Source organism: Strix uralensis, chromosome 14 (genome assembly GCF_047716275.1).
Source record: "Strix uralensis isolate ZFMK-TIS-50842 chromosome 14, bStrUra1, whole genome shotgun sequence".
Taxonomy (NCBI): Eukaryota; Metazoa; Chordata; class Aves; order Strigiformes; family Strigidae; genus Strix; species Strix uralensis.
Genome location: NC_133985.1, coordinates 6,317,658 through 6,339,147, shown reverse-complemented (window position 1 = coordinate 6,339,147; position 21,490 = coordinate 6,317,658). Strand labels below are relative to the sequence as shown.

General features: G+C 36.7%; 1 protein-coding gene across 2 annotated transcripts in view; it reads left to right on the top strand.

Moving 5' to 3' along the window:
• DOCK2 (dedicator of cytokinesis 2) overlaps nucleotides 1-20,775 on the top strand; it is a 203,938-nt gene extending 183,163 nt beyond the window's left edge. For both annotated transcript variants that reach the window (XM_074883294.1, XM_074883292.1), the window contains 11 exons: nucleotides 502-583; nucleotides 3,553-3,637; nucleotides 5,467-5,553; nucleotides 5,821-5,997; nucleotides 7,319-7,402; nucleotides 11,467-11,604; nucleotides 13,855-13,982; nucleotides 15,677-15,857; nucleotides 17,337-17,457; nucleotides 18,489-18,631; nucleotides 19,975-20,775. In XM_074883294.1, coding sequence (XP_074739395.1) covers nucleotides 502-583; nucleotides 3,553-3,637; nucleotides 5,467-5,553; nucleotides 5,821-5,997; nucleotides 7,319-7,402; nucleotides 11,467-11,604; nucleotides 13,855-13,982; nucleotides 15,677-15,857; nucleotides 17,337-17,457; nucleotides 18,489-18,631; nucleotides 19,975-20,049 — 1,301 coding nt within the window. In that variant the 3' untranslated portion in view covers nucleotides 20,050-20,775. The remainder of the gene's footprint in view (nucleotides 1-501; nucleotides 584-3,552; nucleotides 3,638-5,466; nucleotides 5,554-5,820; nucleotides 5,998-7,318; nucleotides 7,403-11,466; nucleotides 11,605-13,854; nucleotides 13,983-15,676; nucleotides 15,858-17,336; nucleotides 17,458-18,488; nucleotides 18,632-19,974) is intronic.
• The last annotated feature ends 715 nt before the right edge of the window (nucleotides 20,776-21,490 follow it).

The following is a 21,490-nucleotide window of genomic DNA, read 5'->3' as shown; positions in this document are numbered from 1 at the left end:
GAAATATTTAAGAATATGATATATTTACTTATAAATAAAGTATTCAGATTAAAAAGTAACACTTCCATAGAAAAAGGAAATCTGAGGCAAAAGGGCTGCTCAATTACAGATTTCAGAGATGAAATGCTAAATGTCATGACATTATGCATGCCTAAAGCTGAATAGGGGAACTTAACATTAGATGTTGTTGATGTTATTTTTGTAAGTTGGCTTGGCTTTAAAATTCCGTGAATGATTCAGTGTGAAATTCAGCTACAGATACTCAAGCTTAGCAAATAATAAAAATGTGCAGTTCAAACTTAATATATATTCACTGATTACTACTGGCAGATTTTTCCTTTTTGGGCCCAGGAAAGTACACAAATGAAACCCTGAACTCTGCAGGCCTTTTTATCAGGAAATGTCTTTTTTTATTATTGTTTGTTTTTTTTTTTTTCCCCCAAAGCCTACAGTATTTCATACTGATAGTTAATAACATGTCCTTAACTTTCATGATTTCAGATATCCAGTGTTTTACAGTTCAGCCAGTCCTGGAGGAGCAACCTAGATTCAAAAATAAGGCAGTACCTGATCAAATTATAAAGTAAGTGAATTTCTGTAATAGATAATATAATGAAAATCAGTCCATGTTCCTAAATTGACAACCATTATTTTGTGAACTCAGTCATTTGCCAATAAATCTTAGAGCTTTTATTTTCTTAGTTTACTGACTTATATATTCCATAGGAATTTCATGAAAGAACATCTACCCACTTACCACTTAAGGAATAGCATATGGTTACAGGGTGGGGAGGTGAAATCCATACTTTGGGTCCAAGTTACTGAGTTTTCAACACAGCTTCTTAGATGAGTGATGGACAGAGGGTCTTAGAGGTGGCTGGCACAATGAGAATCATTGAGTTGAAGGTTCTTGTACAACAGAATCTTGTTATGACTTATCGTGCCAAGTGCAAAACACATGGCGGCAAAATGGTTTTCATTGGTACACGCTCAAGATTTTGTAAAGGAGTAAAGGAAATTAATTGTCCAAAGTGTTTTGAGAACAGACAGGCTAACATTTCCAAACTCCTAACCCAATGTAGAACAGGTTGAACTTACTACTTCTAATTAATTAAGTGTTCTGACTTACATGTGTGAGAAGTGATGCTCCATTCTAATAGCTGATGCCAAAACTGCATGTACTGGAATATTGGTTGACTTCAGGCTTGTGAGATTTTTGGCTCCAAATCCATCAATATATAAAGGGGGATTATAAGAAAGTTGGAGGGAGACTTTTTACCAAGGTCTGTAGTGACAGGATGGGGAGCAATGGTTTTAAACTGAAAGAGGGTAGATTTAGATTGAATACAAGGAAGAAATATTTTCCTGTGAGGGTGGTGAGGCCCTGGCACAGGTTGCCCAGAGAAGCTGTGGCTGCCCCCTCCCTGGAAGGGTTCAAGGCCAGGTTGGACGGGGCTTTGAGCAACCTGGAGTAGTGGAAGGTGTCCCTGCCCGTGGCAGGGGGTTGGATCTAGGTGATCTTTAAGGTCCCTTCCAACCCAAACCATTCTGTGATTTACGTGGCTGCAAACATGATCGGTAAAAGCTGTTGCTTATCACTAACACTGAATGGAAAATTTCAAGATAGTATTTGGTAGCTTGTAACTCAAGGACAGCAAAAAGTACAAGCACCATCAGTTAAGGCAGGCTGTATTTCTCCCTATTCTTGTCATTGCTTTGTGAAAGCACAAGGTATGACTGTATTTCCTTAACTGAGGCTGGTTAAAACAGGCATCTTAAGCTAAAATTTCTCCAGATAAACTGAGGCACCCGCATTTTTAATGCAAGAGAGGCGTTGCAGTGTCTGCACACTGAAATGAACAAAAACCTCAGACTAAACCCTTTAACACTTGTATTACGAGTTTGCAAAAAGAGACTGAATATAGAAGGCTTCTTTTTATCAGCTGAGATGAGTTCATTTCCAACTGTTCCACAGCTAGATTCAAACTCGATGTCACCTTTATCTGCAGCCTCTTCTATAGAATCTTTACTGAAATTGCAATTGATTCAGAGTGGGAAAATAAGAATCACCTCCCCATATATACCAAAATAAATAAAGCAGATAGAAACACAGATCTTGTACCAAAAGATTAAAAAAAAAAAAAAAAAAAAAAAATGAACTGTGGTCCCAGTTTCAACATGAATTCATTTTAAAATCAGTAACTGAAAGACAGCTTATAAATCTGGTCCTGGACTAGATTTCAGTGTAGTGCCAGCCACATTTTGAACTTGTAGTAGTTTTATTTAGCAAAGTGCTCCACATGAAGTACAATCTCTTGTCATATGGGAGATTTTGTAATTGTTTGTCTCAGCTGCAGAATTCAACCAAACTTTTAAATTCATTTGATCTTAGAGATTTATTTTTATGGGTATACTTTATTGGGCATTAATTGATAGTTGCAGTAGTTGGCAGTGCATTTATTCTGTCAAAGAGCTTCAAAATATCTGTCCTTTCAGATGGAACTGTATAAAGTGATCTGACTCGATATGGCAGTATTTTCCACTTTCTTTTCTTTATTGAAGAAGATAGTCTTGTAGTTTGTATCAGAAATCATCAGTTCCTATGAACTAACATACCAGAAGTTTGCTTAGCTCAGCTGTTTGGAGTGTCCCCATTTATTCGTGTCTCCAGGCTTCCAAAACATGGCTTGGTTTTACTGTAAGATATTTCTGAGATTTTTTTTTTTTTTGCTCTGCAAAATTAGCTTCTACTTAACATGGGTTTAAATTTAATTCATCTTTAAAACAAAATCTGTGCTGTGGACAGCAAAATACTTAGCCAAAATTGTGCAATCTCTGTTCTTTCTAATTAGCCAGTGCTAAAACCCAAGTGGTTATGAGTTTAGTGGAAATATATGCTCACAGTGATTGAGAATGATTCATTAGCTAAATAGAATAGACCATAACATGTATTTGCAATAGATTTCTTTACATTGATGCCTCCCTCTACAAATGTTTGTATACATCTTCTGATCTATCACAAGAAACTAATGCCTTAAAATGTTTAGTTTATTGAATAACTGTGATTCTGCATGGTGAGCAGAATTGTTAGACATGATTAAACTTACTTGACATGCACTGCGGATGAAAAAACATGTATTTCAGTCAGTTATTTTTAACAAAAGAAGTAACAAAATATACTCCTTTTGTATGCCATTGTAAAGCAGACAAGCAGTGTGCATGCCACAGAAAGAATACAGGAAAGTAAAAATCTTTTCTAGATCTTTTTCTGTAGGTTTTAACATTAATTTGGAAGTTGTGGAATGTTTATACGTGGAAATTACACCCAATCACAAGCTGAAGCTTAATACTTGAAAAATACTGTGTGTTGACCCTGATTTATAGAAAAAGGAGTTGTCTCCTGAGTTTTTAGTAAAGTGCTTTTTTCCTGAGCAGTAAATTTGCTTTTAATTAAAAACTCAACTGACTCAAAATGAAATATTTCACTATGATAACAAGATCCATAAATTTCTGAATTCTGTATTTTACAATAGTCTTTTTAAAATCTTTCAGTTTTTATAAGTCCAACAATGTGCACCGGTTCAACTATTCAAGACCAGTCAGAAAAGGATCTGTTGACCCTGAAAATGAATTTGCTGTAAGTAAATGATAGACAGGGTGATGGATGCAGTTCTGGTAGCTGTGACTGACTTGTGATCTAGATCCTTTCTTAGTCTTAGATTACTCATTACAGACACCCTAACTTTAGGATCTGGTTCAAAAAAATAAACACAAGATTCCTCTATTTCAGCACTACTCCTGTGTACTTAGTGATACCTCACTGTTTCAATTGCAGGTAAACATTATGTACTTAAGTATGTTCAACACATTTGTGTTAAGCAGTGACATTTTCTGGTACAGATTTTCATTATAAAACAAGATGACAGGTAAATAAATATCAAATGGTTTGCCTGTTGTAATTTACAACACTTTTGTCAACTGCCAGCTCGGCAATGAGAGGTGTGTGTTGTCTGCTTTCATCAGTCCTAGAGTACTACCTATGTAATTTTTATTCCCATACATAATGGTGTAATGCTGAGAAATAGTCTTTGTTGTTCAAATATTCTAGGAAATCTGCAACACCATAAATTATTTTTCAGTGCCATGTGTAAAAAATGTCGTAAGTTCCTATATTTTAATTTTACAGATATATTTTATAGTTTGTCGTGAAAACTGTACCATCTAATCTTTACGGCTAAAGGTGTGCTCTTGGGATGCTTAGATCATCCCAAGATGGGATGGGAAAAGCCATTTATTTCAACAGTGTACAATTTCCTTTATGTGTGTGCTGATCAGTAGTGTCAACAGTTCCATGTAAGGAGCTTCTTACCTGCTGTTAAATGCTTCAGATGCAAACTCTATCCTGACATCCCAGCTTTGCACTGTATTACCAAGACTCGTTGATGTACATTGGCTTTCTTTGCAAACTGGAGAGTTTTGAAATCATTTATGAATATACCTTGAAATGGTTTTACAAAAATTAAATCGTTAATGTTTTCACTGCTGATGACAATAGAAAATAGGCATACTTACTTCAGATAGGTGGCAATTGGGATAGGTGCAACATGTCTTCATTGCATTCATTATGATGTTTCTCAGTACTGACAGTTTGATTGAGCTGATATTGGTGAAATAAGGAGCAGTAGGGTAAATGAACTAGTGGCACTTTAAAATACCAGCAGCTAGTCTTGTTCAGAAGAGGAAGAAGAAAAGGGGGGAAAAAAGTAAGAATGCTGGCAAGTTATTATAGGGCTATTACTGCTTTTAATTACAGAAAAGACTCTGTCAGGTAGTGTAGTGATAGGACGAGTGGTAACAGTTTTAAACTGAAAGAGGGTAGATTTAGATTAGATAGAAGGAAGAAATTCTTTGCTGTGAGGGTGGTGAGACACTGGCACAGGTTACCCAGAGAAGCTGTGGCTGCCCCCTCCCTGGAAGGGTTCAAGGCCAGGTTGGACGGGGCTTTGAGCAACCTGGGCTAGTGGAAGGTGCCCCTGCCCATGGCAGGGGGTTGGAACTAGGTGATCTTTAAGGTCCCTTCCAACCCAAACCATCCTACGATTCTTTGAAAGATGTTTTGAAAGTGGAGGGAGGAAGCATAATCTAGGTAGAGATGACAGTAGTCACCCAGTTTAGTCACAGTCATTCAATCTGTAATGGCAAAAATAGGAATAGATACTAAAAGATTCAAGGGTAATTTTCTTTTTCCTGTGCTTTGTGTGGGCTTAGTGCCTGAAGACCTAATCGGAAATCAGAAAAATGATTTGTGCAAATTGCTGTGCTAGATTCATTTTGCAGTGTCCTTTTATGCAAAAATGTGCATATGTTTTCCATCTACATTCTTTTCACTCTGACATTTCAGAAGGCAGAAAAGATTAAAGTTTAAGTCCTGAAGTATCATTTTCTCTCTGCTATTTTTTTGAATAGTCTATGTGGATTGAGAGAACATCATTTGTTACAGCATACAAGCTTCCTGGAATTTTACGATGGTTTGAGGTTGTCTCCATGTCACAGGTGTGTATTAACATGCTACGAACCTGTAAAACATGTATCTATATGAATCCTCATGTACAAAACTGTTATTATTATGATTTATCTTTCTACTACTGGGATCAATGTATCTACATCTTATAGTTTCAGGACCAAGTCCTAAGAGAATTGAACAAATCTCTGTGTGTTTGCTGAATTGTAAGAATATTGTTCACATACGTGAAGTTTTATAAAACCCCAAATACCTTTTTATCTCTTTATAAAGTTTAGAAATCTTTTGTTTCTTTATAGACTACAATTAGTCCTTTAGAAAATGCCATTGAGACTATGTCCACAACGAATGAAAAAATTTTGATGATGATTAACCAATACCAGAGTGATGAGAACCTTCCTATTAATCCACTTTCTATGCTTCTGAATGGAATTGTTGATCCTGCTGTTATGGGTGGCTTTGCTAAATATGAGAAGGTGAGAGCTTTTAAGTCAATGCAAAGAACATATTCACTTACAGTATTTCGTAATCATCCTACATACTTTATTGAAAGTGGCAGTGGAATGTGGGCTGGGAATATGAAAGCGGTAACTACACTGATTAAGAGAACCTCATATCCTGGTCACATCTGTCTTTGAAAGCAGAAACTAGCGAACTAGAGTAACTGAAGCTCAATATTAATTGCAGCTATGAGTGTTTTCATGTATCTGTGAGACAAGATAACCCTTTTGTAATGAAATAGGCTCTCACATCAAAGGATTTGGTCTGGAGTAAATGAATTAAGTTTATCCTATGGTAGGTCTGGAGCATTTAGATGTGGGTTATTGATTCAACCATCATCAGATTTTCTCAGTAGCTGCACCCATTCTACATAGCAAGTTTTCTTGTTAAAAAATGGGAATACAAATGAAAACTGGTCTGGCAATACATGGAAAATGGAATGTCTTGAGGAACTGAACTGTAGAAAATTTGTCCCTAAGGCTACTTTGTGAAGGCAGGGCAGGAGAGAAAGCAGGAATGTTAAAAACTCATAGAAATTTGAAATCTAAATTATTAATTATTAAAGTTTTGGATGAACATGAATGTGGGGTTACCCCACAGCTGTAGAGCTCTATTATTTCTGCCTGACATTTCCTGATGAAAAGTATGTGCCATGCTCAGTAGGCTCAGCATGTCAGATGGACTTGAATACTGCTCAAAAGATGCCAAATATGTACACACATAAATTATATGCAGTAAGCATGACATATTCTGGAGGAGTATGACTCATGCTATGTTAGTCCTAAAGTATCATATGTTTAAATATTTGGCAGTTATGGAGAATAGCTACATTCTTCTTTTGTACCTGGCAGATAAAATCTTTGGGCAGCAAAAGGCAGTGTGTATGCAATATCTGGCTCTGTTTAGCTATGAAAGAGTTAATTTTCTGTATTGTATAACACTGGCTAATGTCAGTAAGTAGGGTACTTGAATACAATGATCATTTATCAATGTAAATAATAATACTTCAAATCTGTGCCTTTTTAGTTTCAGTGCAAGCTTAATAAAACAAACAGTAATTGGGTTTCGTAGTAAGGGTCTCAAACTCAGAAGTGTTGGATAAAAACTGAATACCTTTTAACTAAAAAAGCACCTCAGTTCTCAACTGATATAAGGAATTATCACTAGCAGCATCTGGTTAAGGAGCATGCATATGTCTCTCTTATTTGATGACCTCTATTGTGGTCACCAGCTGCAGTAATCACTGATTTCTTTACCCGTTGAAATCATGGACTGAATTTTTTTTTTTTGTCTAAGGCTTTCTTTACAGAAGAATATATCAGAGACCATCCAGAGGATCAAGAAAAGCTGAATAGACTCAAAGATCTAATTGCTTGGCAGGTAATTGCTTACTGACAGCAGTCATCTGAGCCTTCATCAGAGATTCCTTTTTTTTCTGTTCCATTCTAGTAGGAGAACATAGCATTTAGGTGATTGTGTCATTTTTACTGGGTTTTTTGGGGGTGCGATTTGGTTGTTTGGGGGTTTTTTTACTGTTTCCCCAGAGCAGGGAAGGGTAGAAGAATGAGAAGTTTCTTGTTACAAACTTCCTGCCTAGTTCTGTGGTGAATTCATAGCACTTTTTTGAAAAGGGATACATAGTAAAATATTCTCTTTTAGTCTAAATATTGTTTCAGAGTCTGTATAGTTGTAAAAGGGCTATCTATTTATTATCCTATTCAGGTATTAATAGTTTCCCTTAAGTAGGAAAAAGAACTTCAGCTCCTTCATTTTTAATGTTCCTAACAGGAAGCATGTATTCTATTACTGACCCACTAATATCACTGACAAAACAGCATAGCGATAATGCCTTACCCTCTGATGTGGCATGTGATTGATAAAACATTCTTGGGCATCTAAGTGATCCTGTCCTTCAGGGTTTTTAAAATCTGTGCCTAAACTGGAGAAATTGCTTAATTACAAAAATCACATTGTATTTCCTGAGGAGTGTCATCATTACAGTGTTCTTTAAGAGTTAGGTGAAATGCTACCAGAATCAGGGGGATTACCCATATATCTCCTTATGTCCTAGGGAAAGCAATAGACCAGAAAAGTACTTTGTAGAACACATCATTTGGAATGGCTTATCAAAACCCATATATAGTGAACTACATTTATGGCTAAAACTCAGGTTGTATTCCTGGAGACAAAACTGAGCGCATGACAAAAGTCACAAGGACTTCATGAATTCCTGGGAAAACAAGCACTTGCAAATGTCAGAAATTCTCCTGGGAAATAACTCTTTCCTAGAGGTGTATGTTTGTCCTTGTTGTTTGTCAGTTGGGGTTTTTTTGCCTTAGAAGCCTTAATGGAATGCTACTTGCTCACAGAAGTTATTTTCATGCTCAGTGACCCTTCAAGATTGCTGCTACATGTCATTTGTGTGACAAATAACATGGAAGAGCATTAGTATAGATTTTTAAGCTAAATCTCCAGGGGAGAACTGAATATTCTGCCCATACTAGCAGCACTGAGGTTATTTGGTTTTTTTATTTTTAGTGTACATATGATAAGCCAACCAACCTGCAGAACCCTTTTGCCTCAAAGAGTAAAATGCACCTACAGGAGGTGGTAGCATAAAAAAAATCTTGTCATTGGCCTAAGCATTTGTTATGATAATGGGTGGAAGAAAAACATGACCTCAGAAATTATCAATTCTATTTGCATTATCTAGTCCTCTGAAATGTAGATGATTTAAGTGAGAAAGAACTGTTTAGTGTGCAAATGAATTGGCATAGTAATTGCTATATCAAGGCATAATATAGTGATGTCCCTTTCAAGAGGGGCGTTATGAAATAGTGTGAGTTAATCTGGAATTTTATTATCGGAAGTGAATGGCTCAAGATATTTCTCATCATGTTCCATGTCTCATTCTTTGTACTCACTCACTGAAAAATTCTTCCTCATTGATTTAATTTTATGCTATACTTGTGAGAGGGCTACAGTATCCTGGGCTGCATCAAGAGCAGTGTGGCCAGCAGGTCAAGGGAGGGGATTCTCCCCCTCTACTCTGCTCTCGTGAGACCCCCCCCTGCAGTGCTGTGTCCAGCTCTGGGGGCACCAACAGCAGAAGGACACGGATCTGCTCGAGTGGGTCCAGAGGAGGCCATGAGGATGCTCAGGGGCTGGAGCACCTCCCCTGTGAGGACAGGCTGAGAGAGTTGGGGGTGTTCAGCCTGGAGAAGAGAAGGCTCTGGGGAGACCTTAGAGTGGCCTGCCAGTGCTTAAAGGGGCTACAGGAAAGATGGGGAGGGACTCTTCATCAGGGGGTGTGGGGATAGGGTGAGGAGTAATGGTTTTAAACTGAAAGAGGGCAGATTTAGATTAGATATGAGGAGGAAATTCTTTCCTGTGAGGTTGGTGAGGCCCTGGCACAGGTTTCCCAGAGAAGCTGTGACTGCTCCCTCCCTGGAAGGGTTCAAGGCCAGGTTGGACGGGGCGTTGAGCAACCTGGCATAGTGGAAGGTGTCCCTGCCTGTGGCAGGGGTGTTGGCCTAGATGACCTTTAAAGGTCCCTTCCAACCTAAATTATTTGATGATTCTATGATTCTGTCTATGTTTTGTAGATGGGAAACAAGAAGAATGAACCATTTATTCCTCTCTCAGCCTTGAAATGAATCTTCCAAGTAGTTTTAATGGATTTTTTTTTGGTACTATTTCCTTAATGTTTTTGAAGTTTCTTCCTGTTTCATTTTGATTCATCTCAGTTTGGTTAGTAGTTTGAGTCACCAACCTTTACAGCTTTTTCCTGTATCGTTGCCCTCCATGGGCTCTGTATAGGGTTGCTTTCTGGCCATCAGAGGTACTCAGTGGATGTAGTGGTATAAATTGACTGTAATACCATCAGGTGTTAGGAAATAAAGTGATAATTTATATCTATCCCTGTAAATCCCTCTAAAGCGAATAAACAGATTTGTCTGTAATAGATGATCTTTAATACCATGTTTTTAAAAGTTATATTAAAATTGAACTTCCATAAAATATGATCAAGTCGATGGGAGACAGATGTATAGAATATTGATAATATGTGTACAATCAGAACACAAAGAGGAAGCAGGGAATCTAAGTGGATTTTACAAAAATTCTCCAAACATTATGCAAAATAGCTAAAAGTCAATGGTAAAGCAGTTAGAAAAGGTTACTAGCAGAAGGGTAGCTAAAAATATGTTGTGCAAAACTCATAAATCACCATCTTCAAAGACTGAAGAGTAATAAAATATCTTTATATTTTAAAGAGAAGCACTACAAAATTTCTCTTTGTGAATATGTTTATTATTAATTAAACAGCATGTCTAAGTGTGCTGTCCATTTTGTTTGAAGATGATTTGTTTTGTTTGCTTTTATACTGGATATTATTACATGAAAACAGCAAAGATGACAGCAGTAAAATAACAAATGAAAGCTCTGTAGAGAAGAGGGGTTAGAAAGGTAGCGTTACTATCATAGGTGTTTTTAATTTGGTAGGCAAAAGAGAAGGATTTTTTAAGAAATTCAAGTGGGGGGAGGTATTTAATATTTTCCTAACCTTTTTATCAGGTGTTCTTAAGGGAGTAGGTATCTACACTTTCCTCCTGCTTCCCTGTCCCCGCCCTCCCTTTTTAAAAACTGTAGTTATGTACCTTCTTTCAACTCTAGTAGGAAGCATCAGAGATCTTAACCCCCTTGGTTACTTGTCCCTGACCCTAGTTTAAAGGAGGAGAAGCAAAAAAGAAAAGCAAAAAAGGGGTAGAATTGAGCAATGTCAGCCTGGTTCATGCTAGCTGCCTCTGTTCATGGCTTCAGTTGTTCATTTTTGTATTGAAGCATTACCTTACAAATTTTTTCTTGATGTGGGGAGTACAGAGAATGTCTGCAGAGTGAAATCGAGGGGAAAGGAAGAGGTCACCTTCAGTAATCAGGCATTAACACAGTAAATTGCTGCAATAATTGTGATCCCATGATTAAGCCCCCAGTAGATTGATTTAAACCTTTCCCAGTCACTTAATCCTCTTTTTGAAAGAGGAGTTTGAAACCACCTGCCTGGAATCCACTTGGGTATTTTTTCATCCATACCTTCTTTCTTGTAAACTATGGAAGGCACCTTTATAAGCAGGTGGACTAGTAGTCTAAGAATTTTTTTTAACTCTCACATGGTGTGTTTAATCTCATAAGCATTAAAATATAGAAGAGAGAAAACAGTCACTATGAGGCAGCCAACATTCTTCAAAAATTTACTGAGCAACTCATTTTTCAAGAGCACTTTCCATCTTGTACTTGCTGCTAAAAGCTGAGATTAGCTGACAAATCTATCTGCCAATCACAGTAAAAGTTTTGGAGTTGACTTAGCACTATACACATGGAGTTAGAGGGTTGTCAGATCCAGTTTAATATTCTCACTTTCTTTCTTCTTTTTTTCCCTCTTCAAGATACCTTTCCTCGGGGCTGGAATTAAAATTCATGAAAGAAGAGTTTCTGATAATCTTCGTCCTTTCCATGACCGTATGGAGGAATGTTTCAAGCATTTAAAAGTTAAAGTGGAAAAACAATATGGAGCCAGAGAATTGGTATTGCTCTCCTTTTAACCTCTCCCGCACTTTCTCTTTACTTAATACCCGTGTTGTTCTTCTAAACAAAAGCACATACTAAACTTTTGTTGCTTGTGGGTTTTCTTGTCGTCTGAAGGTAAGACCTGGGTTTTATAGTCAAGGTGTTGATTCAATTCTCTGACGTATCAAATATTACTCGTTCTGGAAGTTTTGGAGTATTTTATTATGTCTATTAATACTACAGTTCTTTTCTGCCTTATTAAGGAAGTAAAAGCAAATTCTTATGTTTCTCCTCTTTGTAATTTTCCTTAGTGGTTTAGGGCTTTGATCTGCAATTGATGTCTCCCTGTGCTAGCCACTTCCAGCTGTGTTGTGAAGTAAAACCTATCATGTGTATAATACTATTAAATATTAGTTGAGACCAAACTGAAATATATGGGAATTGAAGGATAACTTCCAAACACAAACTCTCCAGACAATTCTTGAATAAAATAGTCTATCTAAGCTTGTGCAGGCTAGCAAGAATGATGTTGGCTCATTTTTGTGATTAAACACCAGTTGCTTTGGAAATTATTTTATGTTGTTGCTTTCAGCATTGATGATTTTGTAAGAGGATTTATTTCTTCTGTTATAGGGGAAAAAGTAGCAAGTTTCTAACCTAAATTTTTGATATTGTGCTGTGTTACACACCTATATGATGAAAATTCTGTATATTTATCTCAGTACCTTTTTCTTATTTTCAGTCCCATGCCACCATCCTTGTAATAATAAAGAAGCTGTAATCCACAATTAACAATTTGCCTAACAGTTGAACCCTTCAACCCTACAGATCAGCACTTAAAAAAGCAACCTATTTAAAATTTTGCAAGAGCAGAGAATGTACTTTGTGAATGACACTACTGCCATTTTACCACGTCTGACTCACTCTAGTGGCTGGCCTGAGCTTTTTTTATTAAAAGAAAAGAAGAAAAAAAGAAGTTATGCAGCTATTGTGTCTTTAAGATTCTGGCCATTCAGAGGATAAGCAGCATGTAAACTTATTGCATGTAAACTCTGCAAACCACTTGAAAATAATTTTTGAAACTGCAGATGTTTCCAAGTCTTCTGCTAGACATCAGAGTCTTAGTGAGAAATGACATAAGGAGCAAATCATTTGGGAATTTGGCATATGAAATTATGCATAAATTTTTAATATTTTCTGGATAATCAGAACAAAACCTTGTGCTTTAATATGAAATGATTTTTAAAATGTGTTCATATCCTGCTCATAGGCTAGAAATTGAAGTAGGCTGGAAAACTAGTTTATGGCATGCATGCACTGGGGAATTCTCAAAAACCTGCCTCATATCATGACATTGTGATGAGCTAACTAGAGGGAGGCATACTTATGCCAGGAAGTACTTGAACACGAAAAGAGAGAAGAGCTAACTGCACTCTACAATTTTAGATCCCAGAAGTCACCCTGGAAGAAAGGAAACAGTTCTAGAGTTAGCCAAGAAATGCGATCCTTGTCCCTACCTTATTAACAAGAGTAACAGGAAAGCATTTGGATGTAAGTCAGATTGTTTCGGTTAACTTTGTACCAGGCTGAAATGCCTAAATAACCACCAACATTAGGCTGAATATTTCCATTATGATAGCTAAATCTTCTTCAAGAAGATTTGGAGTGAAATCTTCTTCTTCTCCTTCCGCTGCAGAATATACCAAATTCAAGGTTTGCAGAGAGAGATGGTGCAGCATATATGACTTTGCACCATATGGTTATGTGATGACCTGGAGAGTCCTCCTGTTCTTCGTGTCTGACTATTAGGGAAATATTAATTTTGTCCAGCATTTGCAAGCATGTAATTTAAAAAGGCTATATTAATGTGTAAAGATGGCAGAATCTGTTGTATTGAAGACTGAGCATGATTAGTGTCTCAGAGCAAGGACTAACTAAATCTATTTGCCCAAGCAAATTTTAATGGCCTGCTCCAGGTCTGTACAAAATAAGATCAGCAGACACTGTTTCCCTTAATTTCTTTTTCAAACTTAATTATGTCAATTGTAGTTTATTTAGCTACTCACTGTATCATGGAGTTTGAGAGGTCTTAGAGTAAGAGTGTATCCAGACAGAAGAAACAATCATGGTAATTAATGGTATCAAATAACTTACTTCTTGCTAAATGTTAAAACATCTGTGCTATCTTCAAGACCTAGTGTAAAGGGATGAAATGAGGTTCACACAAAATTGTTTGATGGAAGGTGTTTCTCTTTTCCACCCTGTAGCCAGATTTTGATGACAAGAGAGTAGGACGGCCAAGATCAATGCTGAGATCCTATCGTCAGTTATCAGTTATTTCACTGACTTCCATGAATTCAGACTGCAGTACTCCAAACAAAATGGCTTCAGAAAGGTTGGTTATGAGTACAATACAAGTCTTATTTCAGTCCTGGTTTTTAACCTGTTTCATGGGATGAAACTAAAAGATTAAAAAAAAAAAAAAGGCATTCAAGGATAAAGACCACTAGCAGTCTCATCAAACACTGACAAAATTATTTCTGACTGTAACTATCACTTCCTCCAGGCTTAAAGCTACGGTATTTCAACCTTAATAGATGAAATATATTCAGCTCTCACTGAAAAGAGTGGCATTTCATTTTCAGGAAATAAGTATTTTAAAATTTAAATGACATTTTAAAAAATACAAAGATCTGGGGGTTTTGCAAGTGTCTCTTTATGCAACTTTTCACTTAATTAGCATCTTTTTGCTTGTAAAAATTGGAGAGGAAGAGGACCTTTACAAACTTACAAGTAAGGAGGCGGAATGTTTTAGTAAAGCCTGTAGTAGTGTAAAATGCTTTGCCTAATATGCTTTCTTAACTGCAGCACTGGGAAACATGAAGACTTTTAAGTTTGAGAGAACAGTTATAAATGTATTGATTAGATTTTTTCATCCACAAATTGTTTTGATCGCTTTATAAATGATCCCTTGGGCTCATAGAACTTCTTCCCAAACAAAGTACATATGAAACTGATCTTGCTGAGCATTGTTTGTGATTTTCTTTTTTTAAACATCTGATCTCCCTTTTTCAGTAGTTCACTTTTTAAAAGTAAGAACTCCAAAGGTGTATGACCCTAACTTGCAAGTGTTTCTTTTTAAGATACCCCTCTATTCTTGCACATTTGACTTCCAGTTCATTGTTTAACACTACTTAAACTTTTTGAGTTGTCTAACAAAGGTGTAGTATCACACCTTTTGAGGTCCCCCAAGAAGGGTGTAGCACACAAACATGATTTGTGTCATATCTGCTAGTCCCATGTCTCTAATACAGCAGGATGCCTCCTATGGAACCAGACAACTACACTTAAGCAGCTGAATCATACACCTGTTTTTAATTCTTATGATGCCAATTTGTTTTTAGGAAGCACAGGTTAACAAATTCAACATACTACTTGATCTATCGTTTTTATGTTGTAAAATAAGTTCAGCCCCATGTTCAGTAGGCTAATTACATCAGCAAAACGGGAGTAAAGCCAGCACCAATTTCTTTTTTTTTTAATGAAAAATAGCCAAATTTTTAAAATATAAAAATTAGAGGAAGAGAGGAGGGAGATTTTTTTTTTTTTAATCACTGAGTATGTACATTGTTGTCCAATGTGGTGAAATACAGGGAAGGATGCATTGAAAACATGACAATAAATATTAATACTGTGTTCCACTGTTTTCAACAACCACAATAGCATGTCTTGCTTTCAGTACCATCATCACAGTGCATAAACTTGCTATATGAGCTCTAACTCTGTTCAGTTTAGGAGTTCTTAAGCGAATGCACAAATTGTTGAAAAGGTATTTGCACCCATGTTAATATTTTACAGTCTTTGCAACATTTTAAGACGCTGTCATACCTTCTGAACGCATCTTATTTGTATCTAAAATCGCCAGCTGAAGTACATCATATACTTTTATGCCAACAGTTTGCAAGGCTGCACAGAAAGTCAAAGGAAAGGATGACCTGCATTTATATTTCATGGGGAAATGACATCAGAATACCAGTGGCTTCTAAAATATCACTCAGCAACTTGTACTTTTTTCTTTTGCTCCTGCAGCTTTGATCTGGAAGTAGTGCTACCAAAGCCAGTAAAAGCAGAATCAGAAGAGACTGCTCTGCAAATTAATCCTCACCCTGAAGTAAAGATGAGAAGGTCCAAAAAAAGAACAAAAAGAAGCAGTGTGGTGTTTGCTGATGAGAAGACAGCACCTGATATTTCTATCTCCGACATGAAATGTGTATGTTACTGATTTAGAGTAATATTTTATAATCCATAAAAAATTGGACATTACTCCTTTGCTTAGCAAAAGAAAAATCTATCACATACAACTCTAGTTGTTGTAAAGGGAAATAGGCAGAATGCAGAGACGATCTGCCCTGCCATGAATGAAACCTGCAAGACACTGAGGAGGAAACAAATCAATGGAAACATCAGAACATCTCTGCTTGCTTATGATGACAGATAATATAGCCCTGAAGCTGCAATTTCTGAAGCTTGGTTAGCTTAAAACAGAGTACTATACTGGGAGGGTTAAGCTAGCTTTCCCATGGAGAGGCAATTGACTGTGCTGACATTTCATGGCAGCTCCTTGCAGTCAGGGCTATTTCAAAAGTGATGAGCCCTGTACATTTTGTACCTTGTTACGGAACATGCAGCTGTTAGGAAATTGCAAGATTGCAAACAGTGTTCCTAAAATGTGCCAGACTGAAGTTAGGAAGCACTGGCATCTCTCGCTCCATAGATCATCTGACTGCTTTCATTGCACTGCTAGATCATTAGAATGACTTATGTAACTTACATTGTGCTTTTGGGGGGGGAGGAGAGTTGGTAGTTTAATTCTCATGAGACTTTTCTTCTTTTAGTATAAAAAGAAATAATAAAAAAATATGAAATATGTCTTTTTGATACACAAGCCCTATCCAGATTAAAATGTCAGGCAATAACAGATTGTTGAATTACACAGAGAGAGTGTAAGTCAGTTGCTAAAAAATTTTTGGAAGAATCATCAAAGGCAAAGTGAATTCAGTAGATTCTTTTGGGAAACAAGTAGAAACTTATGGAGGATTATGATTTGTCTTATACTACATGTCCTCATACAAAATAGAGATATATAGCACAGTCATGCTCTGAGAAGCATTAATATACAAAACCAAGCAGCACCTGTGTCTTTTGATTAAATTAGATAACATGTACACCTAAATGTGGGGATGTCACTACATACTGAGTTACAGGGTTTTCTTCCACTTCAGAAAAGTAGTGACAAGCCTCACAGCAGCTGAGCTGGCTATGTTAATGGAATAGGGAAAAACGTTTTCATAACTTCATTTTACTTTGCAGAACACAGTCAGAGCTGCCTGATGGTATTATTCCAAAGATATAGTAGGAATACCACCCCACAGTTCCACATTATAGAATCCCTTCTAGCTAGCTTTTTTAGACTAATGTTATTTCTGTGTAGAATGAGAAGTATTTATCTAACTATAAATCATCTGTAAAATTGTTACATGCTTTTAGCTAGTGTATAATATTACCCAATTCTACTGCTTCTAGTTACTTTTATTGTTTACTCAGCAAACAATCCCATAAAGATCTCTGGTTAGGCATGATAGTTTATTAATTATTTTCTTTTATGCTTTTCACAAATTATTGTTTTGCTTAGATCTTTGTTGCTTATATCTCAGTTCATCATTAATAGCTTTTTTTTTTTATTAAACAGCTGTCAAGGAAATACGAGTTCATGAGTGACACCAACCTCTCAGAACATGTAGTGGCACCTCCGAAAACATCTGTCCTCAAGCAGATGAGTTCTGTCAGTCGTTCTATGCCAACTATCCCAGGTAAGCTGCTTACAATAAGATGCGAGTTCTGCAATTCTTTATTACTATGTTAAGAAAACATATCAATAAAGGGTTTGCTCCAAGCAGAGCAGGAAGCTCTCTCTATACAGCTCTGTGCCTCTGAGACAGAGATTACAGTTTAAGTGCGTATTGTGCATGTGAGGCTGGGCTGCTACTACTGCTTGGTAACACGTGCTGCGTACTGCTAACATGAAAATTCTTAAAGTGTTACTTCTGGAACTCTGAATTTTGCTTCCTTGTATAGTGTGGGTATTCCCCCTGCCTTGAAAGAGGCAAGGTTTATTCATCTTCCTTGCTTTGTAGCATCTCTTGCAGGGCTAGAGCTCCTGCAGTCTGCCTTCACAGCTGAGGGCAGTGTTTGAAACAGGAAGAAATGCTCAGTACTTTGCTTTGGCAGATAAACATCCCCAAAGGTTGCCCCATAGCAGGGTTTCCACTTGTGCTTTTGATGTTAGAGAGGAATCTCATAAGCCTCCCTCACAACAAGAGGAAGGGGAAACAAGATAACATAACTGCCCACTAAAAAGACTGACACATGGTAGAGAAGGGGAAACTGTAACTGGAGGAGGAATTCATTTCTAGGCCAGGGCATATAGAGAAAATGTGCCTTATCTCAATACCCTTTACTCCCTACTATTTCCATAGCACATCCCATTTCTTAATCTGCACTTCATCTATGCCCCTCATTGTCCCTGTCTTTCCAGATGCCTGTAACAGACATTTAGCACAACACAACAGACTCATGGCCCACTTCTTTTTCATGTATTTATCTGTTTTTTCTTCTTTGACCAGATCAGGTTTTTTTTTCACTATTCATTTTCAGTGTAATGAAGTTTAGTGTTTCCCCATTAACAATACTTATTTTTGTATTCTAAGGATATAGTTAGATTAAAAATGTCTCATTTCTTTCTAGTAATTGCAGTAGTTTATTATGTTGAAATTTGCTTTATCTTACACTCTGACTCCCCTTTTTTGGTTTTGTTTTGTGCAACCAATGTTTCTGTTCTAAGGACTAACTCTGTCCGTCAGCCCTGTGGTGCCTGATGAAACAATTGCATCACATAGGTTGAGTCAACCAGTGTTTCCTTCCACCTCAGATGGTGACAAGAAAACCTTCAGAAAAAAGAAAGTGAACCAGTTATTTAAAACAATGGTAAGTTCTGTGTGTTTATGGGGAAAACCAGAAAGTGTTAGCTCTTTCAAAATTCTGTGCTCTGCAAGTTAAGTAATTTTAAATTTTTCTCTTACTTTGGTCATCAGAGAGAGGAGTGGAAGCTCTATGGGGAAGCATATGGCTGTGCTTTCTGGAGTACAGATGTACATCTCTGTGTATGTTTAAAAGGAAGGCTCGGATGGGCAGTGCTGCATCTGTACCACAAGAGGTCTCATTTGACCTACTGATTTTCTCTGATTTGCTTTATATAACATTTATTAGCAAAAAAAGGAAAGCAATTCTTTCTTGTTCTATTTAATTACATTGGGCAGTGAGCACTAGCATCAGAGTAAGGTGAGCATAGCATATATGGCAAAAGATGCACAGTGTGAGTCCATTTCTGATGTCAGAGATGCTTACTTGAAAGTAGAAATTGGCTTACACTGGAGTCATTACTGTTCTTAAAACCGGTTGCCTTCTTTAAGGTAGGAAACCTTTCACTGATTTGTGTGGGAATTTCACAAAATTGAAACTATTGAATTTAATGCAGTGTTTGAAAGCAAAAAGTACATATTCAGTGCAGATATTAAAATTCTAAGGTTTTAAAGTTTTCCTAATTTTTTAGGCAGTTGGGAGGGTGACATTTATTGCAGGTGCTGGTAGCTACTGATATACATACTGTGTAAGTATTCTGTGACACCTGTAATATTTTATATGTCAACTCTGCTGATCTTTCAAAGCAAAGGTTGATTTTTTTTTCAATTATTTTTTTTTTCTGGTGAATAGGTTTCATTTTCATCCATTAGTTTTTGCAGTCTCTTAAAAAATATAGGTAGTGCCTTCAGGGACCATAGAGCAACATTTAGTCAAATCTGCATTTAGGTGTGTTCATAATCATGTTTTTCTGGTAGGAACAAGAATAACCTATTAACTTGAAGTCTGTAGGATTTCACTTATATTCAATTTATCACATACTTGTTCTTTTCAGACCCAGGAGTAACAGTTTTTCAGCATGATTTCATCCACTCACACTTAAACCTAAATAACATATAAAATAAAGAGGATAAAATGTCCCATTTTGCAAGTCTGAAAAAGGACAGAAAAAAGCTAAAAATTTATTTGTATAATGCTTCCACAGCATGATTGGAATCGTGGACAGGTTTAAATACAGGTTTATGGTTTTGCAAAATAGAGAAATTAATTCAAAATATCCAGGATTTGGTCAATGTCGTCTTTTCTCTAGCCACAGCTCAAGGCCACAATCTAGAAATTAACATACATATAACTGAATCCAATACAGTAGTCATTTTAACATATGGCACTCTGTTCCTCTTTTTTTGCAGCGCATATCCAAAGTTCTAGAAGATGGAAAGCAGTCTGTGGAGCACCATTTCAAATCTTCATCTACAGATCTGTAATTTGTTCTGTTACAAGACCACCTCTCAACCAGAAATAATATATATACATGTATATCCTATTTTAGACCGCTGTCTATCTGAAGAAAGGCACCGATAACATAGATGGCTAATGGAGAATATGAACAACAATATTCGTGGGCTGTGATAAGTTACTTGTGACATAGATATAGGAAATACTACAGGATGTGCCCACCAGGACATGGAACAGAAGTTTACTGAGCCTCTGGTTATACAGGCCGAAGGGCATTGTGTGTTCCCTGGTGACAGAAATTGTTCCTGGGAAGAAAGATGTATTAAAAAGCCATCTGCAGTGCTTACTATATAATGTAAGTCAGATCCTGGTCTTTTCGAAGAGCATAGAAGTTATCATTTTGTGTAGCTTGTATAGATACACTCCAGCTATCTTTAAGCTATTGCTGGCAGTGTAGTCAAGGCAACAGATGGCTCAGCACAAAATAGCCACTGACAATTTACTCTGTGGCTGTAGCTGGATTTACAGTCCTCAGATCCCTCTGCTGCTCCCACCACACTGCTCAGTATCCTCAGTCTTTCTCAGAGTGATGTCCGTGACACCATATGCCTGAGTTATTTTCAGAACAGTGACTATTATGTTGAAAACATGTGCTGAAGTTTATTTACACATGTACAAATTGATATTACATCCAGCAGTGTGATAAACAAAAGCTGCTTTTTCTGCTGTTCATCAATAAAATGTTAAAAATTTATTTTATTTGCCTTTAAACTTTCTCCCTGAAATCTCTAGATATCATGGTATATAAGGTAATAGTTTCTTATGACAGCAAATGGAATTCTGTAAGTCCAAGTCTTCTGCTTTCAAAATTGATTTTCTGTGTCTCTCCAACTCATGAGGCAGCGTTGGAAGATAATGTCTTATTGGCATGAAGCTAGACAGCACTGCAGGTCAGCATCTTGGGGGGTTTTTTATCACCTGTCAGTTCTTTCTAAAGGCAAGTATGTTATCCAAATATAAAGGGTTCCAAAAGGCAAATAATTTATTTCCTTCACTCATCCCTTTATGTTTCAGACACCTACATATGTTTATATTCATTAAATAAAATATGACCATGTATAGTGTTGTGGATGGGAGAGACTGGCCTTGTTGCCATGTTCCCATGGATATGGGAGAGACAAAAAGATTAAAATTATTCCTTGCTCAGTGGTTGAATCAATGGCAAGACATCTTCAGTTTATCTAAGTCTAACTATTTCTTATAAACACTTTTACGTTCAGCATGAATAATTTATTTAATGGATTCAGACTCTCTTTGCAAGTTGTCAGTGTGAAGCTGTTTTCTACAAAAATAATTAGCAATTGTTTTCTGTGAGTAGTTTGAAATATTTGCCATTGAAACTAATACTGCGCCAAGAAATACTTTTCACTAGAATAACCATAGACAGCAAAACAAAATGGGTCCAGTTTT